This window comes from Teleopsis dalmanni, chromosome 1 (genome assembly GCF_002237135.1).
Source record: "Teleopsis dalmanni isolate 2A chromosome 1, ASM223713v2, whole genome shotgun sequence".
Classification (NCBI taxonomy): domain Eukaryota; kingdom Metazoa; phylum Arthropoda; class Insecta; order Diptera; family Diopsidae; genus Teleopsis; species Teleopsis dalmanni.
Window position 1 is genome coordinate 234,545,222 of NC_051846.1, and position 15,565 is coordinate 234,560,786.

Sequence of the window (15,565 nt, forward strand, 5' to 3'; positions counted from 1 at the left end):
TTTTTTTTTTTTTTTTTTGCAGTTGGTGGAAAGCATCAAAAGCCACAGTGTGAGACTTGAACCCACTAAAACCACCTCTTAGGAATGCATAGAGAATAGATTCCAAGCAAGGGACCGTGAAGGTCCAAGGCTAGGAACCCCATTCCAGTTTCAACGATTGGAGTGAAAGCAATTACTAGTAAGGCTTAACATTTACAATAGTAAATATATCTAAGCCATGAAATTTGAAGAATGAAAACGGTGAGACGGAATACTACTTAAATTGAGTTTGAGGGGCTATTTATAAGTACACACGTTGAAGGGGATTACTGTAACCACGGTTGTAAAACGGGATTACAGGGGGAGATTGGGCAATGTCGTCCAGGAGGAGGGATAGGAACTGGGGAGGTTTATGCCTCATAGCGAGTAACAGATCAGTTGGTAGCTGATCAGATCTCAGAACGTCGGGGGGGAGGTTATGGGCCCTAGTAAAGTATCGACGAGCTTGGGACAATAGATAATCGTCAAGCCGCTCGATATTGGCGGATTTGTAAACAAAATTTATACGGTGATGTTTGCCATTAGGCTTGCGCTTGTAATTTATACAGTCGCGGAGAATTTTTCTTTCTAACGCACGTAGGCGTTCCATTTGAGCCGAGGAGATGCCTGACCAGATGGGAAAGGAGTAGGTGGAAAGAGGGCGAATGAGTTGTTTATAGCACAAGAGTTTTGCTTGAATATTTAGCTGGTTGTGGCGTCTTAACGCATTTTTAAGGCTCATATGGCGGAAGGACACATTCTTGACAATATAATCGATGTGGGGAATGAAGTTATGTTTGGGAGAGAACATAACTCCAAGGTACTTAAACTTGTCAACAAGTTTAATGGGGGTCCCATTAAGTTTAAGCTTAATGTTAGAGGGGTTATAACTGCTTGGACGATTTCGTGCATAGCCAGTGAAGGCAATGGCAGAGACTTTGAGGGGGTTTAATTTGAGCTTCCACTTATGATAAAAGCAAGAAAGATTTCCTAAATGCTGGTTTAAGGAGTTAGAGACCCTGGGAGTATAAGACGATTTGGAGTATATTAGACAGTCATCTGCAAAGCAGAGCTGCTTGACATTTGGGGGAGGGATAGGAATGTCTGAAGTGTAGATGTTAAAGAGTATGGGACCAAGTACAGAACCCTGAGGGACACCAGCTGCTACAAGGAATTCCCTAGAAAGGCTAGAACCAACACGAACCATAAATTTTCTTCCTGACACAAATTGGTAGACAATGCTACAAAGGAGCGGGGGGAAATTGTATTGGTGGAGCTTGTAGACAAGGCCTTCAATCCAAACAGTATCAAAAGCTTTCTCAATATCTAGGCTCACAGCCACGGTGGGTTGAGAGTTATAGAGACCTACACAGATATCACTTTGGAAAATACTAAGCGCGTCTGTGGTTGAGGTTTTGTTACGAAAACCAAATTGGAAGTTCGGGAGAAGTCGTTTTTCTGTTATGTGGGACTTAAGTTGACTAGCAATGAATGATTCATAAAGTTTACTTAGTGAGCTAAGTAAGGAAATGGGACGGTAGCTTGAGGGGAGAGTATGAGGCTTACCGCTTTTATGGACAGGTATGACAATGGCTCTCTTCCAAGGCCTGGGAAAGTGACCAATGTTGTAAGAGTGATTAAAGATAATCGCACATGTGCAAAAAAAGAGAGGAGACAGATTTCGCATAGCGTGGTTGGAGATTCTATCCAGTCCAGAAGATTTTTTAGGTCTTTTTGACTTAAGGATGGTGAAGAGACCTGATGGAGTAATGAACCCGTTTGGGTCAAGAGTATTAGCACTGTTGGCTGGGTAGCTGGTGCTGAAGTTAGTAATGCTTTGTCCGAAGTTTTCGTAATGGTCTCGGACAAAATTGCAGACCGTTGCATTGAAATTTGGATTTCCATCACCGAGGGAGACCTTATGATAAAGCTCAAAGGTTTCGCCAAATATATTGGCTTTGGTTGAGTCATCAGAAAAACTTCTGTTATTGATGGTGATGTCAGGAGTGACTTTTTTAATGCCACAGATCTGCTTAACTTTTTTGAAGACATCAGAGTCGCATTTAGCAGAACGAACTAAGGCATTGAAATGATTATTTCTAGCCAACTTGATCCTTTGGGTAAGGATATTATCAAGAGTGGAAATTATAGCTCGCATGAGCTGAAATCGAGGAGAGTTAGTTTGCCTGAGGCGATATAGCCTACGGCGAAGAACTTTGCGACGTTGGATTAGATCAACAGTAAGAGGATCAAGAGGAACCTGGTAGCACTTTTTAAGAAGGGTCAGTGGGACATGCTCTTCAATAGTTGCAGAAAGAATGCTCTCAAGTTGTGAAGTGACACAGTCAATTTCATTAGGTGATAGGTTCCTATTTACAGGAAGGTCAAGGGAGGAAATCATTCTGTCAAGAGTGGAATTGAAGCTGTCCCAGCAGGTGGCAGCGAAATTTAAATACGTACGAGGGGCAGATAGGAGGGCTCTACAGCCTGTGAGAGGTAAAACAACAGCCTGATAGTCAGCAACGCCACTGAAGTATTTCCAATCATGTCGGAGAGACAGTTGTCAGTGAAGAAAAAGTCGAGTGTCGCATTGAAGCGTGTTGGCGCGTTGGGGGCAACAAGATTAATATTGAGGTTAATACAATTGCTTATATACCAGTTGTATAATCTGGTACCATTAATGCAGTTTTGAGCGTTATTCCAAAAGTAGTGTTTACTATTGAAGTCACCTCCAATAACAAATGGATTTGAAGAAAGGTTTATTAATTTAGTGAGGTCATTAGGGTCAATAGATTGGGATATAGAGGGCGTGTAATACACGCAGAATAAATCAACATTAAAGTTATTTTCGAGGAGAAGAGTGATACCGCAAGCTTCAAATGAGGAGAGTTGAGGAATACGAAGTTCGGAAAAAGCGTATGTTGCCTTAAGAAGGATTGCAACCCCTCCACCAGGACCAACCCTATCGAAACGGACGACATTGTAACCAGAGAAAGTAAGAGTGAAACCAGGATTGATTCTGGTTTCAACAGCAAGGAGAACATCAGGCTTACTATGCGTAAGAAAGTTTTGAAAAACTTCACGCTTAAGCTCTGAGCGGAGAGAGTTTACGTTTATAAGAATAATCTTAAGATTATTCATATAAAACGAACTCAAATACTTTACGAGTGAGGAAGGCCTTACGCTCTACTTGTGAGGTGAGAGTGGAAAATTGTTGCTTAATACTTAAAGCAAACGAAAACAATGATTCAATATCAGGCATATGAGAGCCAATATTTGCGCCTGAAGTGCCAGAGGATTTATGAGAGCTATTAATTGGAGCAGGGTGGACAATTTTTTTTGGATTGAGAGGCTGAGCAGCGGACGCAGAGGACGCAACAGTGCGCGGAGGAGCACTAGAAATCGCAGCCATAGAAGCAAAAGAGGAACCAGGCTTGACAAAATTAGTCGGAAGACGGTTAGGGGTTTCAGCCGTTGAGGCTTTAGATTTGGCATTGCGAGAAGCACGAAGCTCCTTAAATTTAGAGCACCTGTAATTTGCTGGGTGGCCAGTCTGACCACAGTTACAGCATTTGGGAAGGGTCTCCGGGATTTGTTGCTTTGTTACTGGATCAAAGGCTTTAGGCGGAAGGGTGCAAGCCCCTTTAGAATGCGAGCCACCACAACGGACGCAACGAGAGGGAAAGTTGCAGAATTTGGCGGTATGGAAGTACCGCTGGCAGTTTGAGCACTGAGGCGCTTCAAGATGAGCTTTGCGCTCAAATTTAACAATAAGATTTAATGATGGAAGCTTGGTGATGCTAAGCAGCATAAGAAGGTCCATATTAGGGGCTGGGTGAAGTTCCCAAATTGTGGAGTTATATCTCTCAGGATTCTTAGCTATGAAGCGCCCTGGAGGCCTAAATTTAGCAACACGAGTGAAGCTGAACTGAGGTAAATCCGTAGCTAATGCTGCCTTGAGATCTTCCTCATCAAATGAGGAAGGGAAATTTTTCAAAAGAACAGGGGTTATCTTGTCTTCTGAAGGAATGGGAGCGAAACTCGGAATTTTGAGGTCTTTAAGGACCGCGTTTATTTTGTAAAATGTATCTTTACATTTAGTAAGGATACGAAAAGTTTTACCATTAATGGCTTTGAACTCGTATGCAGAGTTGGGAAGAGCAGCTTTGATGCTGCTGCGAAGTTCTTTGATATTAACATCACGAACAGTGATAGCTGGGGGAGTTTTGCCACTAGTTGGCATACTTGAAGGGAGAGGAATGGCCGTGTTGCCACTATCTTTGGCAGCCGCTGGCAAAGGGCGCGAGGAAGTAAGACGAACGGCAGATGTCGTAGTAGTATGAATGGGAGCATTAGTTAAAATACCATTAGATTTGGGCACTGGAAGAGCTGGGAAATTTGCTGCGAAAGCAGCATCAGAAGAGGCGGGAGTGGCTGTAGTAGCCGATAGGCTAGATGGAGTACTGATCTCTTCTTCTTGAGGATCAACTTCTAGATCGCTAGAGTAATCAGCGTGAAGCATTTGTTTTAGAGATGCATTTTCATGCAAAATAGCTTGATAAAGCTTTTCAATTTCATTGAACCTTTTAGAAAGGACTAAAAATTTTTTTTTGTAGCTAATGTTTTTTTCATCTTTTTTAGGCGAAGATGTTTTGCGCCGTTTAATAGTGGAGTCAGGCTCCGATTCAGAGCTACTGGCGCTATTTGAACCTACACCCTCCACATCCATAGGAACAGGAGGTATGCAGACGGACAGAACGAAAATACAAGAAAATTAATTTAAAATATAATTAAAAGATATAATACCATATACAAGTGTGCATAAAAATATATATATAATATATATAAATAAGCACAAAATACAAAATTTAATAATGTTCAAAATTAATGTTCAATTTGTTTAATAAGTTCACAAAAATGAATCACTCACCAGTAAGCAATTTTTAAAAAAAAAATTTTTTATTTTTGATTGGATACCTTTTTTTAACAGGTATGCACAAAACTTCCTTTGACTGCTTGTTATAAAAATATAGTTTTAAAGACACACTTTTTTCTTTTGTTTTTTTTTAAATAATTAGTTTTGTTTTTATTTTCCTTTCTTTATTACTATTGTCTCTTTCGATTTTGTAATGACTTATTAACCTTATTTTATTTTTATTTTTTCCCTTGCAGGTATACACAATAATTGAATCGTCTTTGGCGATTGTTTGCTTATTTAATAAACCACACTACAGGTAAACGATATGCACTGCACTTTAAATTCAGGTACAAAATTTTTTTATTTTTTTATTAACTTATTTTGTTATTTTGAATTTCACTAACATATCTCTACCGCGAGTTTGAATTTAATTTCACTTTACACTATAATTGCCGAATGAATGATTTGCGAGTTGAAAATTAGCACGAGCACTAAAAAAACACAACCGTACTTAACAACGACTTGAATGAAGTGTCTTTTATGATCCTTCCGTCATTTTTAAAAAAAAAATAGCGCAATTGAATAGCTCAATTTTCTCATCATACCTGGATGTTCTGTTTCAACTATTCACATGTTTTAACATTCATTGTTTCTCATATTGCTTATTCTTTTTGTTTTGTTTTCTTATGTTTTGTTTTGTTTTACCCAATATTTTTCATATCTTTCGTAGTGCTTATATTTTCTATAAATAGTCGTCAATCATCCGTCGTCACTTCATTTATTGTTTGAATTTGAATTCGAACGGTTCTACCATATCTATAAAAATTTAAATACAAAATGACTGGTCGTGGTAAAGGTGGCAAAGGATTAGGAAAAGGTGGTGCTAAGCGTCACCGCAAAGTTCTTCGTGATAACATCCAAGGTATTACGAAACCAGCTATCAGACGTTTAGCTCGCCGAGGCGGAGTTAAGCGTATTTCTGGTTTGATTTATGAAGAAACTCGTGGAGTATTGAAAGTATTTTTGGAAAATGTGATCCGTGATGCTGTTACATATACAGAACATGCCAAAAGGAAGACTGTTACAGCCATGGATGTCGTATATGCTTTAAAGAGACAAGGCCGTACCTTATACGGTTTTGGAGGTTAAGCAAATAATCAATTATTGATTTAATAATGCAATAATATATTGCCCAATGGTCCTTTTCAGGACCCAAATAATCTTACACTTAAAGAGATAAATTTACATATATATGTGTTGGTATTTTTCTAAAATTATAAAAAAATAAAATTTATTATTAGCCTGATCGGTTGATGTCTGTCGAGTATAATTTATAATTAAAATGATCAGTTTAACAATGTACAAAATATTTATTATTATAATTCTCAATTTCTTTGTTACATTAGCAGTATATATGTGGACTAGCTTCTTACGGGCTTAATTATAATTCTCATTCAATTTTTTTATAGAATAAGATAAATAGAACTGACGTATATGAGTAATTTGCGGACTGTTAGATATTGCAGTTTGAAGTTTCCGCACAATGGTGCAAAAATTTTCTCCATTCATTCCTAAGAGGTGGTTTTAGTGAATTCAAATCTCACACTGAATCTTAATCTTAATCCAAATCCAAGTGTTCAACAAGCAAACTGCTTCCGGGGAAAATGAAAGTGAAAAAAATTCGTATATGAATTAAGTGAATTATGACAATATTATATAAAGAAAAGAAATAAAAGAACTTGTTATTGAAATAAATTAGAATATTTTAAAATTATCTTTAAGTAATTTGCAGCGTCTTGCAAGTGAGTACCGAGTGTGGTGTGTTAGTTATAAATTAACAAGTGTAATTAGAAGCATTATATAATAATAAATAAAATTAGCATAAACCACTATTTTTATTTATTTAAAATAGAATTTAAAAATGAAATTAAGTGAATAAAATATATACAAGTGAGTATTTCATCAAATAAATGACATATTTTGATATATAATATTTTATGGTCATTACTATAATAAATAAATAATTGGATATTAAATATAATAGAATAAGATAAATATTTATTAACTTAAGAATGATGTGAAGTATTGCACATAATGTCTAAATAAGAGAATATAATTTTTTTAAATGCATAAAGAATTTTTGTTTGCTTATTAGAGATTAAATTTATAGCGCATTACAGAATAAAAGAATTTCTTCATATTATTCATGAGGTATTATTAAAAGAAATGATCGTGCACTGTGACCTACAAGGTATATTGTGCCCATTACTCGGGTTAGAGTGTTTCTCCAAGTCCGTTTTCTTTAATGAAAGACAATATAAAGTCCATCTTTCCTAGTCTTGAATATTTATGATCCATGAAATACCCTCCTAGGTGTTTATTCCGTTTGTGCATCAGTGGGCACTACCCAAGCACATGGTATGCAGTTTCTCTCTTCTCTACAGTATCTGCAGTCTGAGTTGGATTGAATTCCTAACTTCGATAGGTGATTATTCAATCTTTAGTGACCGGTCATTAATAAACGCAATAGGTATACCATATACTAAAACATTTTATAAAATAAATAAATAAATAAATAAATAATGAATCTTCTTATCTTCTTTTTACACATATTTTGTAGCCCTAAAAAGGGCTGTTTTGATGAATTTAAAGTTTGATTTTTAAAATTATTTTTTTGCAGCAGTTTTCTTGACTGATGTTTTTTTAACGGCAGTTTTTTTAGGTTTTGCGGCCGTTTTAGCTTTTGTAGAAGTAGACTTTGGTTTAGCTGGCTTAGCCTTAACAGATCCAATCTTTTTAACACTTTTAACTTTAGCTTTCTCAGTTTTTTTCTTTTCAACACTCTTCTTAGCTGCCGCAGATTTTTTAGGTTTTTTCTCTCCAGATACCTTTGCCTTTGACTTTTTAGTACCTGCAGATGATGCAGTAACCTTCTTCTTCGTAACACCTGATGGCACCTTCTTTTTCTTACCCTCGACAGACGATTTAGGAGACTTAGCAGCAGCAGCTGATAATTTAAATGAACCAGATGCACCTTTTCCTTTTGTTTGTATCAATTTGCCATTAGCTACAGCAGTTTTCAAATATTTTTTAATAAATGGAGCCAATTTCTGGGCATCACATTTATATGTGGCACTTATATACTTTTTAATTGCCAACAATGAAGATCCGCTGCGTTCCTTCAAGTTCTTGATAGATGCATCAACCATTTGTTGTGTTGATGGATGAGATGGAGCTGCAGAAGGTTTTTTTACTTTTGTTGCCTTTTTAACAGCAACTTTCTTTTCAGGAACGGCAGTTATCTCCTTTGGAGAATCTGTATTTGCAACGGCAACAGCTTCAGACATATTTGCTTTTTAATATTCCGTAATATTCTTACTTATGAATATTTTTTCACATTTTTATGGTAGCTTAGCTCACTTTGTACGAAGCGCCGAGAAGAGCGCATTTATAAAAATTTTTCATTAATACATATTTCTACTGAGTTTGAAAAAATTTTTCAACATTTATTATTAATTTTAAATAGACCAAGTAAATTAAACACAATTATTTAAATCAAATTAAGTAAAGAAGATATTGAATATTTTATTACATTCATTTTTATACTAATTATAATTATATAAAATATATAAAAATTGGTTTAAACTTTAAATTTTGTAAATCTATAGTTGAACTTGTTAATAAATTAGAATATTTTAAAGTTATCTTTTGTATAATTTATATATTAAATTATTTATTAAATAGTTTATTCAATTCTCTGTTAAATTATATATATGGTTTTATATATTTCATATATTTATAAATGCAAATTTAATAAAACACGAGATGCATAAAAACGTCAGTTTTAACATTTTGAATGCTTATGTTTTATCCTATTTTGAAATATTAACTCAATTTATATAAAAGTTTAAAATTTTAAAGCACTAATAGAAATAATTATAAATAAATATATTGTATTTTAATTAGAATATAAGATTATCACTTTTAATTATATCAAATAGTGTCTATTTGAGATTAGATATCCATCCATAATGTTAACATGTTACATTGAATTCGTTTACTTTAAAATATGTTTTAAGATTTTCTATACGTGTTATTTTTAAAATTTTATTACAAGTTTTAAATAATTTTTAATCATGTGAAAAATTATTATATATAAACGTTATTAATAACATATCAGCAATTAAATTTATAGTTTTCAATATCATTCGAATAACAACTGTACGTATCCTACTTAATAGAATTCATAAAAAAAAATTATATCTACATACATGATTAAAAATATATAAGAATGAAATCATTTTACTTTTTCTTTTATAATTATAATTTAATTATTTAACTTTGACTATTATAAGTATTTTATTAAATATGTATATTTAAAAAAAATGTTCTTTTTATTACTTTATAATTAAAATAAAATTAAAATTAAATGTGCGTATTCTAACATTTTTATAAGGAGTGATATACGACATAAAATGTTAAAATTTAAGATGAATTTTTTTATAAACTAACATGGATATGGATAACATTTAAATAGATACTGAAGTATATATATAAACTTGCGGCTGCAATCTTCCATAGTCATTCCTAAGAGCTAGTTTTAGTAGGTTCAAGACTCACACAGTGGCTTTGGATGTTTTCCATCTACTGCCATAAATCTTTTATAAAATATAGAATATTTTATAAAACTAATTCAGATACAAATTTTAAAAACTCTACCTTTAAATAATTTATCTATAATAATAAATATTACAATACCAAAATATTGAAATAGTAACTATGATAATAATAGTAAACATTTAGGCCGTGTGCGAGTTCGAGTATATTTAGGGGAAATAGTCAATTATGTCGGTATGGCAGCGATTGTTGGTACATACCAGAATTTCTAATGAGATAAATTAGGTGTTACCATTTTGAAAATTTTATAAGATGTTTAGTAAATAAATAAATAAATTTTAAAACTTTTAAAAGAAAAATAATTATTTTTTATATGTTTCCTTCTTTATATTATGAATATTAATGTTTTTTAATAATTGTATCACATTTATTTAATAATAAATACAAATATTTGGCACAAAATTATTAGGTTCTTGATTTCAAAAAGGTAATTATGAAACTTTATGCTATTGGCCTGGCAACGTTATTTGTTTTGTACATTTTTATTAGTAACAAATATAATATTAATATTATTGTAACTTAGATTATACTACCTGCGAAGATTTATGTATCTATTTATTGATACGCGAATCTATGATAAATATTAAAAGATTCTTAATAATATATAGGGTTAGGCGATTGAAGTGTTACAAATTACACAGCGATATGTTTGTCAAACTGATATTGCCAACTACGTCAAATTCATATGAATGACAGCTATTTATATTGTTTACAAGTTACCACAAGCATTTGCGTCTAAGTTTTATAGAACTAATATTATTCGAAATGGAATTAAAAAATAAGTGTGATTGCATTATATTTGGTTGGAAAATTACAACTAGCTATTGTGCTTGAGCTCAAATATCTCAATGTGAATAAAATGTTTGTGTATCGTACCTTAAATCGTTATAATAGCTCAGGCAGAGTCACCAAATGCTATAGTGGTGGACAAAAAAAAAAACAGCAACATTGCCTAAAATGGTTCGGAAAGTGAAGGCTCGACTTAAACGAAATCCACGTCGTAGTACTAATCAAATGGCCAAAGAACCGATAATATCTGAACGAAGCATCTGACGCATTTTCCAAAATAAGCTCAAGGTAAAGCTTTAAAAGTTCCAAGGCACAAGATCTTGCACCAAAGCAACAAAAAGTTAGACTCGAATGAGCAAAGGAGTTGTTACGCTGGGCCAATTTGGAGAGCAAGTTGAGAACTAAAAAATAAGCCAGTTTCGATACGCTGAAGAAAGCTTTTATTCAGGAATAGGCCAAAATACTGGAAGATCACAGCCATAGTCAAGACAAAAGGTGGCCACATCAAGCTAGAGTGAATGGATTGTGAAATTTTAATTATTTTCACAAATTTTTGTAATTTGAATCAATAAAAAAATAATGTGATCGCTTGAATAGGTAACACTTCAATTATCTAACCCTGAATAATAAACTTGCATTCTTAAAAAATAGTGGCACAGCGAACCTGCTTTCTAGGAAGTCAATTGGAACGCATACACACTCGTATGTATAAAAACTGGTTGATACCTGCTGCCCAAAAACAAAAAAAAAATTATTACTATGTAGCAAAACGCAGTGTTAAGTTATACACTAACAATGCTATGTATTTTATCTGTTATGTAGGCTGATTTACAATTTTCGAAGATTTCGATTTCATGAAGGTCTTCCAGGAATGTAACGGAACAGAAGGGCGAGGCAAGAAATGATTGATTGTTAAGTGTTTTAAAGTATGGCTTGTGTAAGTTAGTAGGGTAGGTATGATAGTATGTACAATATTTATATCAATTGATTTAATGAAATACATTTTCTTTAATAAAATAAATTTTGTCGTCCTGAAAAGGACGGATTAATTGATAGTTAATTCTCCACGTATATGTATTCGTATTTTAATAAATAAAATAAAATAATTTAAGCCTTCTTTTCTGTTTTCTTTGGCAAAAGTACAGCCTGAATGTTTGGTAGTACACCACCTTGTGCAATTGTAACACCAGACAATAATTTGTTCAATTCTTCATCATTACGTATGGCCAACTGTAAATGACGAGGAATGATTCTTGTCTTCTTATTATCGCGTGCTGCATTGCCAGCCAATTCAAGAACTTCAGCAGCCAAATATTCCATAACGGCAGCTAAGTAGACTGGAGCACCTGCACCAACGCGTTCAGCATAATTGCCTTTACGCAATAATCGATGAATACGACCAACTGGAAATTGTAATCCAGCACGATTTGATCGTGACTTTGCCTTGCCTTTAACTTTACCACCTTTACCACGACCAGACATAGTTGAGTTGAGTTTCTAGTAGTTGAGATTTATAAAAATTGGATCTATTTTTTTTTAATGTTGTTGTTGAAAATTGAGTTCGAGTCGGTAAAAGTTAATACCTTGACTCAATTATAGTGGTAGACATTTCTAGATTATGTCCACTGGGTAAATGACGAGTGCTCAATTAATTTTATTGTTTAGTTTAGTTAATAATGGTACGGATGTCCGCGTATCTTCCTGTAGTGTGAATAGGTTGTTGGTGTAGATTTTGCAATAAAGTGTTGTCATGTGCATCTATTGATTTGAATAATTTGAGAGCCCTGTCTTTAATGTATAGTTTGATAGGTGTGATTTTTAGATCCCTTTGAATATCGACATTTCTTATGTACCAGGGAATGTTAAATATTTTTTTAATGGCTATATTTTGACATGTTTGAAGTTTGTTGAAGTTAGTTTTTGAAGTTTTGGAGAAAGCAATGAAGCCATATGATAGCGCCGGACGCATTATCTGGGTATAAAGCAACTTTTTATTTTTGATACTTAGAGCCTTGTTTTTGTAGAGCGGTCGTAAATGGTTTAGCATTGTGTTGATTTTATTTCTTAGATTGTATATGTGCGTGCTCCATTGGAATTTCTTGTCAAATGTAATCCCCAGGTATTTGATGTGGTCTTCCCAGTCTATATCGGTGTCATTTACTTTTAATTTTGGTGGATATTGCCACCGTTTTCTGGTTATGAAAATTGCCTTCGTTTTATCGTTATTAATTTTAATTTTCCATTTTTGGAAGTAAGAAGTGACACAGTCAACATGTTCCTGTAATGTGTTACTGACGTTTAAAGTATTTTTATCAGCATAGAATATACAGGTATCATCTGCATATAGGGCTAGTTTAGATGGTTCTAGCTTTGGAATGTCGGAAGTGAAGAGATTGTATAGGGCTGGAGACAATGGAGAGCCTTGAGGCACCCCTGCTTCAATAAATCTGGGGGTTGATAGATGATTATTGATTTTGACTCTGAATTGTCTTTTATGCATGAAGCTACCAATGATTTTGATGATGTTGAGAGGTAGATTTAGGTCGTACATTTTAGAGATGAGGCCATCGTGCCAAACTTTATCAAACGCTTTCTCAACATCAAATATTATCATGCCCGTCGATTTATTTTCTCTAAGTGCAGATTGGATGTATTGTGTCACTCTTGCCAGTTGTAGATCGGTCGAATGGTTGGCTTTGAAGCCGAATTGTTCGTCCGGTATAAGTTTTAGGCGATTTGTTTCGGTCTGCAGTCTATTTAGAATGACTCTTTCAGCTAGTTTCCCCATAACTGGAAGTAGGCTGATAGGTCGCCAGTTTTGCGGGAATGTGTGGTTCTTGTTGGGTTTCGGGAGCACAATTACTAATGCTTCTTTCCATTTATCTGGAAATTTACCTAACTGTAGCATGGCATTGATTATATTATTAATTATGATGATTGATGCTACAGGCAGATTTTTGATACAGCGGTTACTAATTTTATCAGCACCTGGAATTTTTTTTTTTTTTTTTAATGATGCCGACAAATTATCTCATATACTTTTTCTAAACGCAATTTAAAATAAAAAATTGCTTTAAACTTTCGTTTGAAAAATGTTTATATAGAAACGGAAATTGCCCCAAATCGACGATTAAAATTTAAAATCAGAAATCATGCCACCAAAAACTAGCGGAAAAGCAGCCAAAAAAGATGGAAAGGCTCAGAAAAATATAACCAAAAACGATAAGAAGAAGAAGCGCAGGAGGAAGGAGAGCTATGCTATCTACATTTATAAAGTGTTAAAGCAAGTCCACCCCGATACTGGTATATCATCGAAAGCCATGAGCATCATGAACAGCTTCGTGAATGACATATTCGAACGTATTGCTGCTGAGGCTTCGCGCTTAGCACACTACAATAAGCGCTCCACCATTACTAGTCGGGAGATTCAAACTGCTGTTCGTCTTTTACTTCCCGGTGAACTGGCTAAGCACGCAGTTAGTGAAGGAACAAAAGCTGTCACTAAGTATACTAGTTCCAAGTAAATTGCGTTATATCAAACAAACACCACTTATTCAAAAGGCCCTTTTCAGGGCCACAAAAATATTCAATTGAGTTGATAATTTATCTATATTATAAATATGTATAGATTCCTGAAATTATTTACGAAAACTGACAGGCTTACCAATACCGCGTTATTGAATCTCAGAATGGTTGCAAGCTCCTCGGGGAGGTACGCAGATCTGATAAAGTTATAAACAATAATCCAGACAAGGATTATTGTTAATAGAAAGTAAAAGTGCTCAAGTGCACTGACTCAATTAACCTCAACATAATAATAATATAAATATGATATATATTTTGTTTTTGATATTTCTTTTAAGAGGCTACTGATAGAAGAAAAAAAATAAAAAAAAACTTTGACAGTCTCTTCATGAATTATCAGCTATCGTTTGGTTGTTAGTGAATAAATGATTCAATCAACAAATTAATTTCTGTCAGTTTTGACGATCTTACAGTTTTTTGATCATGGATAATATAACCTGCTAAATAGAGTTAACTCTTGAATTAACGAGTGTTAATCCTTATCATCAGTCTTAGTACTATCATCGCTTTTAAATTGATATATTCTATATTTGCATTCGTGCTTTAAATTTGAAAACATACAATTTCATGGGAGCTCTTTTACAACTCATTCCTTAAACGTTCTTTTAGTAAGTTCAAGTCATTTACATTACATTATGGCTTTTGATGCTTTCTGCTTACAGCAAAAGAAAAATAAAACATATTGATTCAATTAAATGTTATGACGTGAAACATTCTATGTCTAATGATATACTATATGATACTAATAATAGTATACATATGATACATATACATATTAATATATATTATGCTACTTCTAATAGCTATGTCTATAATATATCTATATGATATAATTTATCATTATCTCTTTTCTTTGAATAAACTTACTATTATAATTGTTGCATTTACATTTACATTTACATTTTGCTTATTTTATTTTCATAGTCAAAAATAAGCAATTGAAAATAGTCAAGCAATTTCAAACCCTGGATAAGTCATGTCATTTTTATTTATCTCTTTTCTTTATATAATTTTGGTCCTGAAAAGGACCGATTTTTGTATATTTATAAAATTATATTGCTTCCAATCTTAAGCACGTTCTCCACGAATACGTCTAGCCAATTGAATATCTTTTGGCATAATTGTAACGCGTTTGGCATGAATTGCGCATAAGTTAGTATCTTCAAAAAGACCCACTAAGTATGCTTCGCTAGCTTCTTGAAGAGCCATTACAGCAGAACTCTGGAAACGTAAATCAGTTTTGAAATCTTGTGCAATTTCACGGACCAAACGCTGGAATGGCAATTTGCGAATCAAGAGTTCAGTACTCTTTTGGTAGCGACGAATTTCACGTAAAGCTACAGTTCCTGGACGATAACGATGTGGTTTTTTCACACCTCCAGTAGCTGGTGCACTTTTACGTGCGGCTTTGGTAGCCAATTGTTTTCGTGGTGCCTTACCACCAGTCGATTTACGAGCAGTTTGCTTTGTACGAGCCATAATTTATGAGATATGTTACAATATGGTATTTTAAAAAATAGCGCAATTGAATAGCTCAATTTTCTCATCATACCTGGATGTTCTGTTTCAACTATTCAC

The 15,565-nt window shown here is 33.8% G+C and overlaps 4 protein-coding genes and 1 pseudogene across 4 annotated transcripts; 1 reads left to right on the forward strand and 4 right to left on the reverse strand.

The window, feature by feature from the left end:
* LOC119672722 overlaps positions 1-15,565 on the reverse strand; it is a 510,988-nt pseudogene that overhangs the window by 402,846 nt on the left and 92,577 nt on the right.
* LOC119667727 (histone H4) lies at positions 5,774-6,085 on the forward strand. The gene has a single exon (XM_038077033.1). It carries the CDS (start codon positions 5,774-5,776, stop codon positions 6,083-6,085), a length of 312 nt encoding a protein of 103 aa, XP_037932961.1.
* On the reverse strand, positions 7,603-8,317 carry LOC119672711 (histone H1-like). The gene has a single exon (XM_038083827.1). The coding sequence runs from the start codon at positions 8,281-8,283 to the stop codon at positions 7,603-7,605; it is 681 nt and encodes a 226-aa protein (XP_037939755.1). The 5' UTR covers positions 8,284-8,317.
* Positions 11,510-11,884, reverse strand: LOC119667728 (histone H2A). The gene has a single exon (XM_038077034.1). It carries the CDS (start codon positions 11,882-11,884, stop codon positions 11,510-11,512), a length of 375 nt encoding a protein of 124 aa, XP_037932962.1.
* LOC119672720 (histone H3) lies at positions 15,029-15,520 on the reverse strand. The gene has a single exon (XM_038083837.1). It carries the CDS (start codon positions 15,464-15,466, stop codon positions 15,056-15,058), a length of 411 nt encoding a protein of 136 aa, XP_037939765.1. The 5' UTR covers positions 15,467-15,520; the 3' UTR covers positions 15,029-15,055.

Coding starts and splice junctions, on each gene's coding strand:
- LOC119667727 (XM_038077033.1), top strand. CDS start 5,774: ATGACTGGTCGTGGTAAAGGTGGCAAAGGATTAGGAAAAGGTGGTGCT.
- LOC119672711 (XM_038083827.1), bottom strand. CDS start 8,283: ATGTCTGAAGCTGTTGCCGTTGCAAATACAGATTCTCCAAAGGAGATA.
- LOC119667728 (XM_038077034.1), bottom strand. CDS start 11,884: ATGTCTGGTCGTGGTAAAGGTGGTAAAGTTAAAGGCAAGGCAAAGTCA.
- LOC119672720 (XM_038083837.1), bottom strand. CDS start 15,466: ATGGCTCGTACAAAGCAAACTGCTCGTAAATCGACTGGTGGTAAGGCA.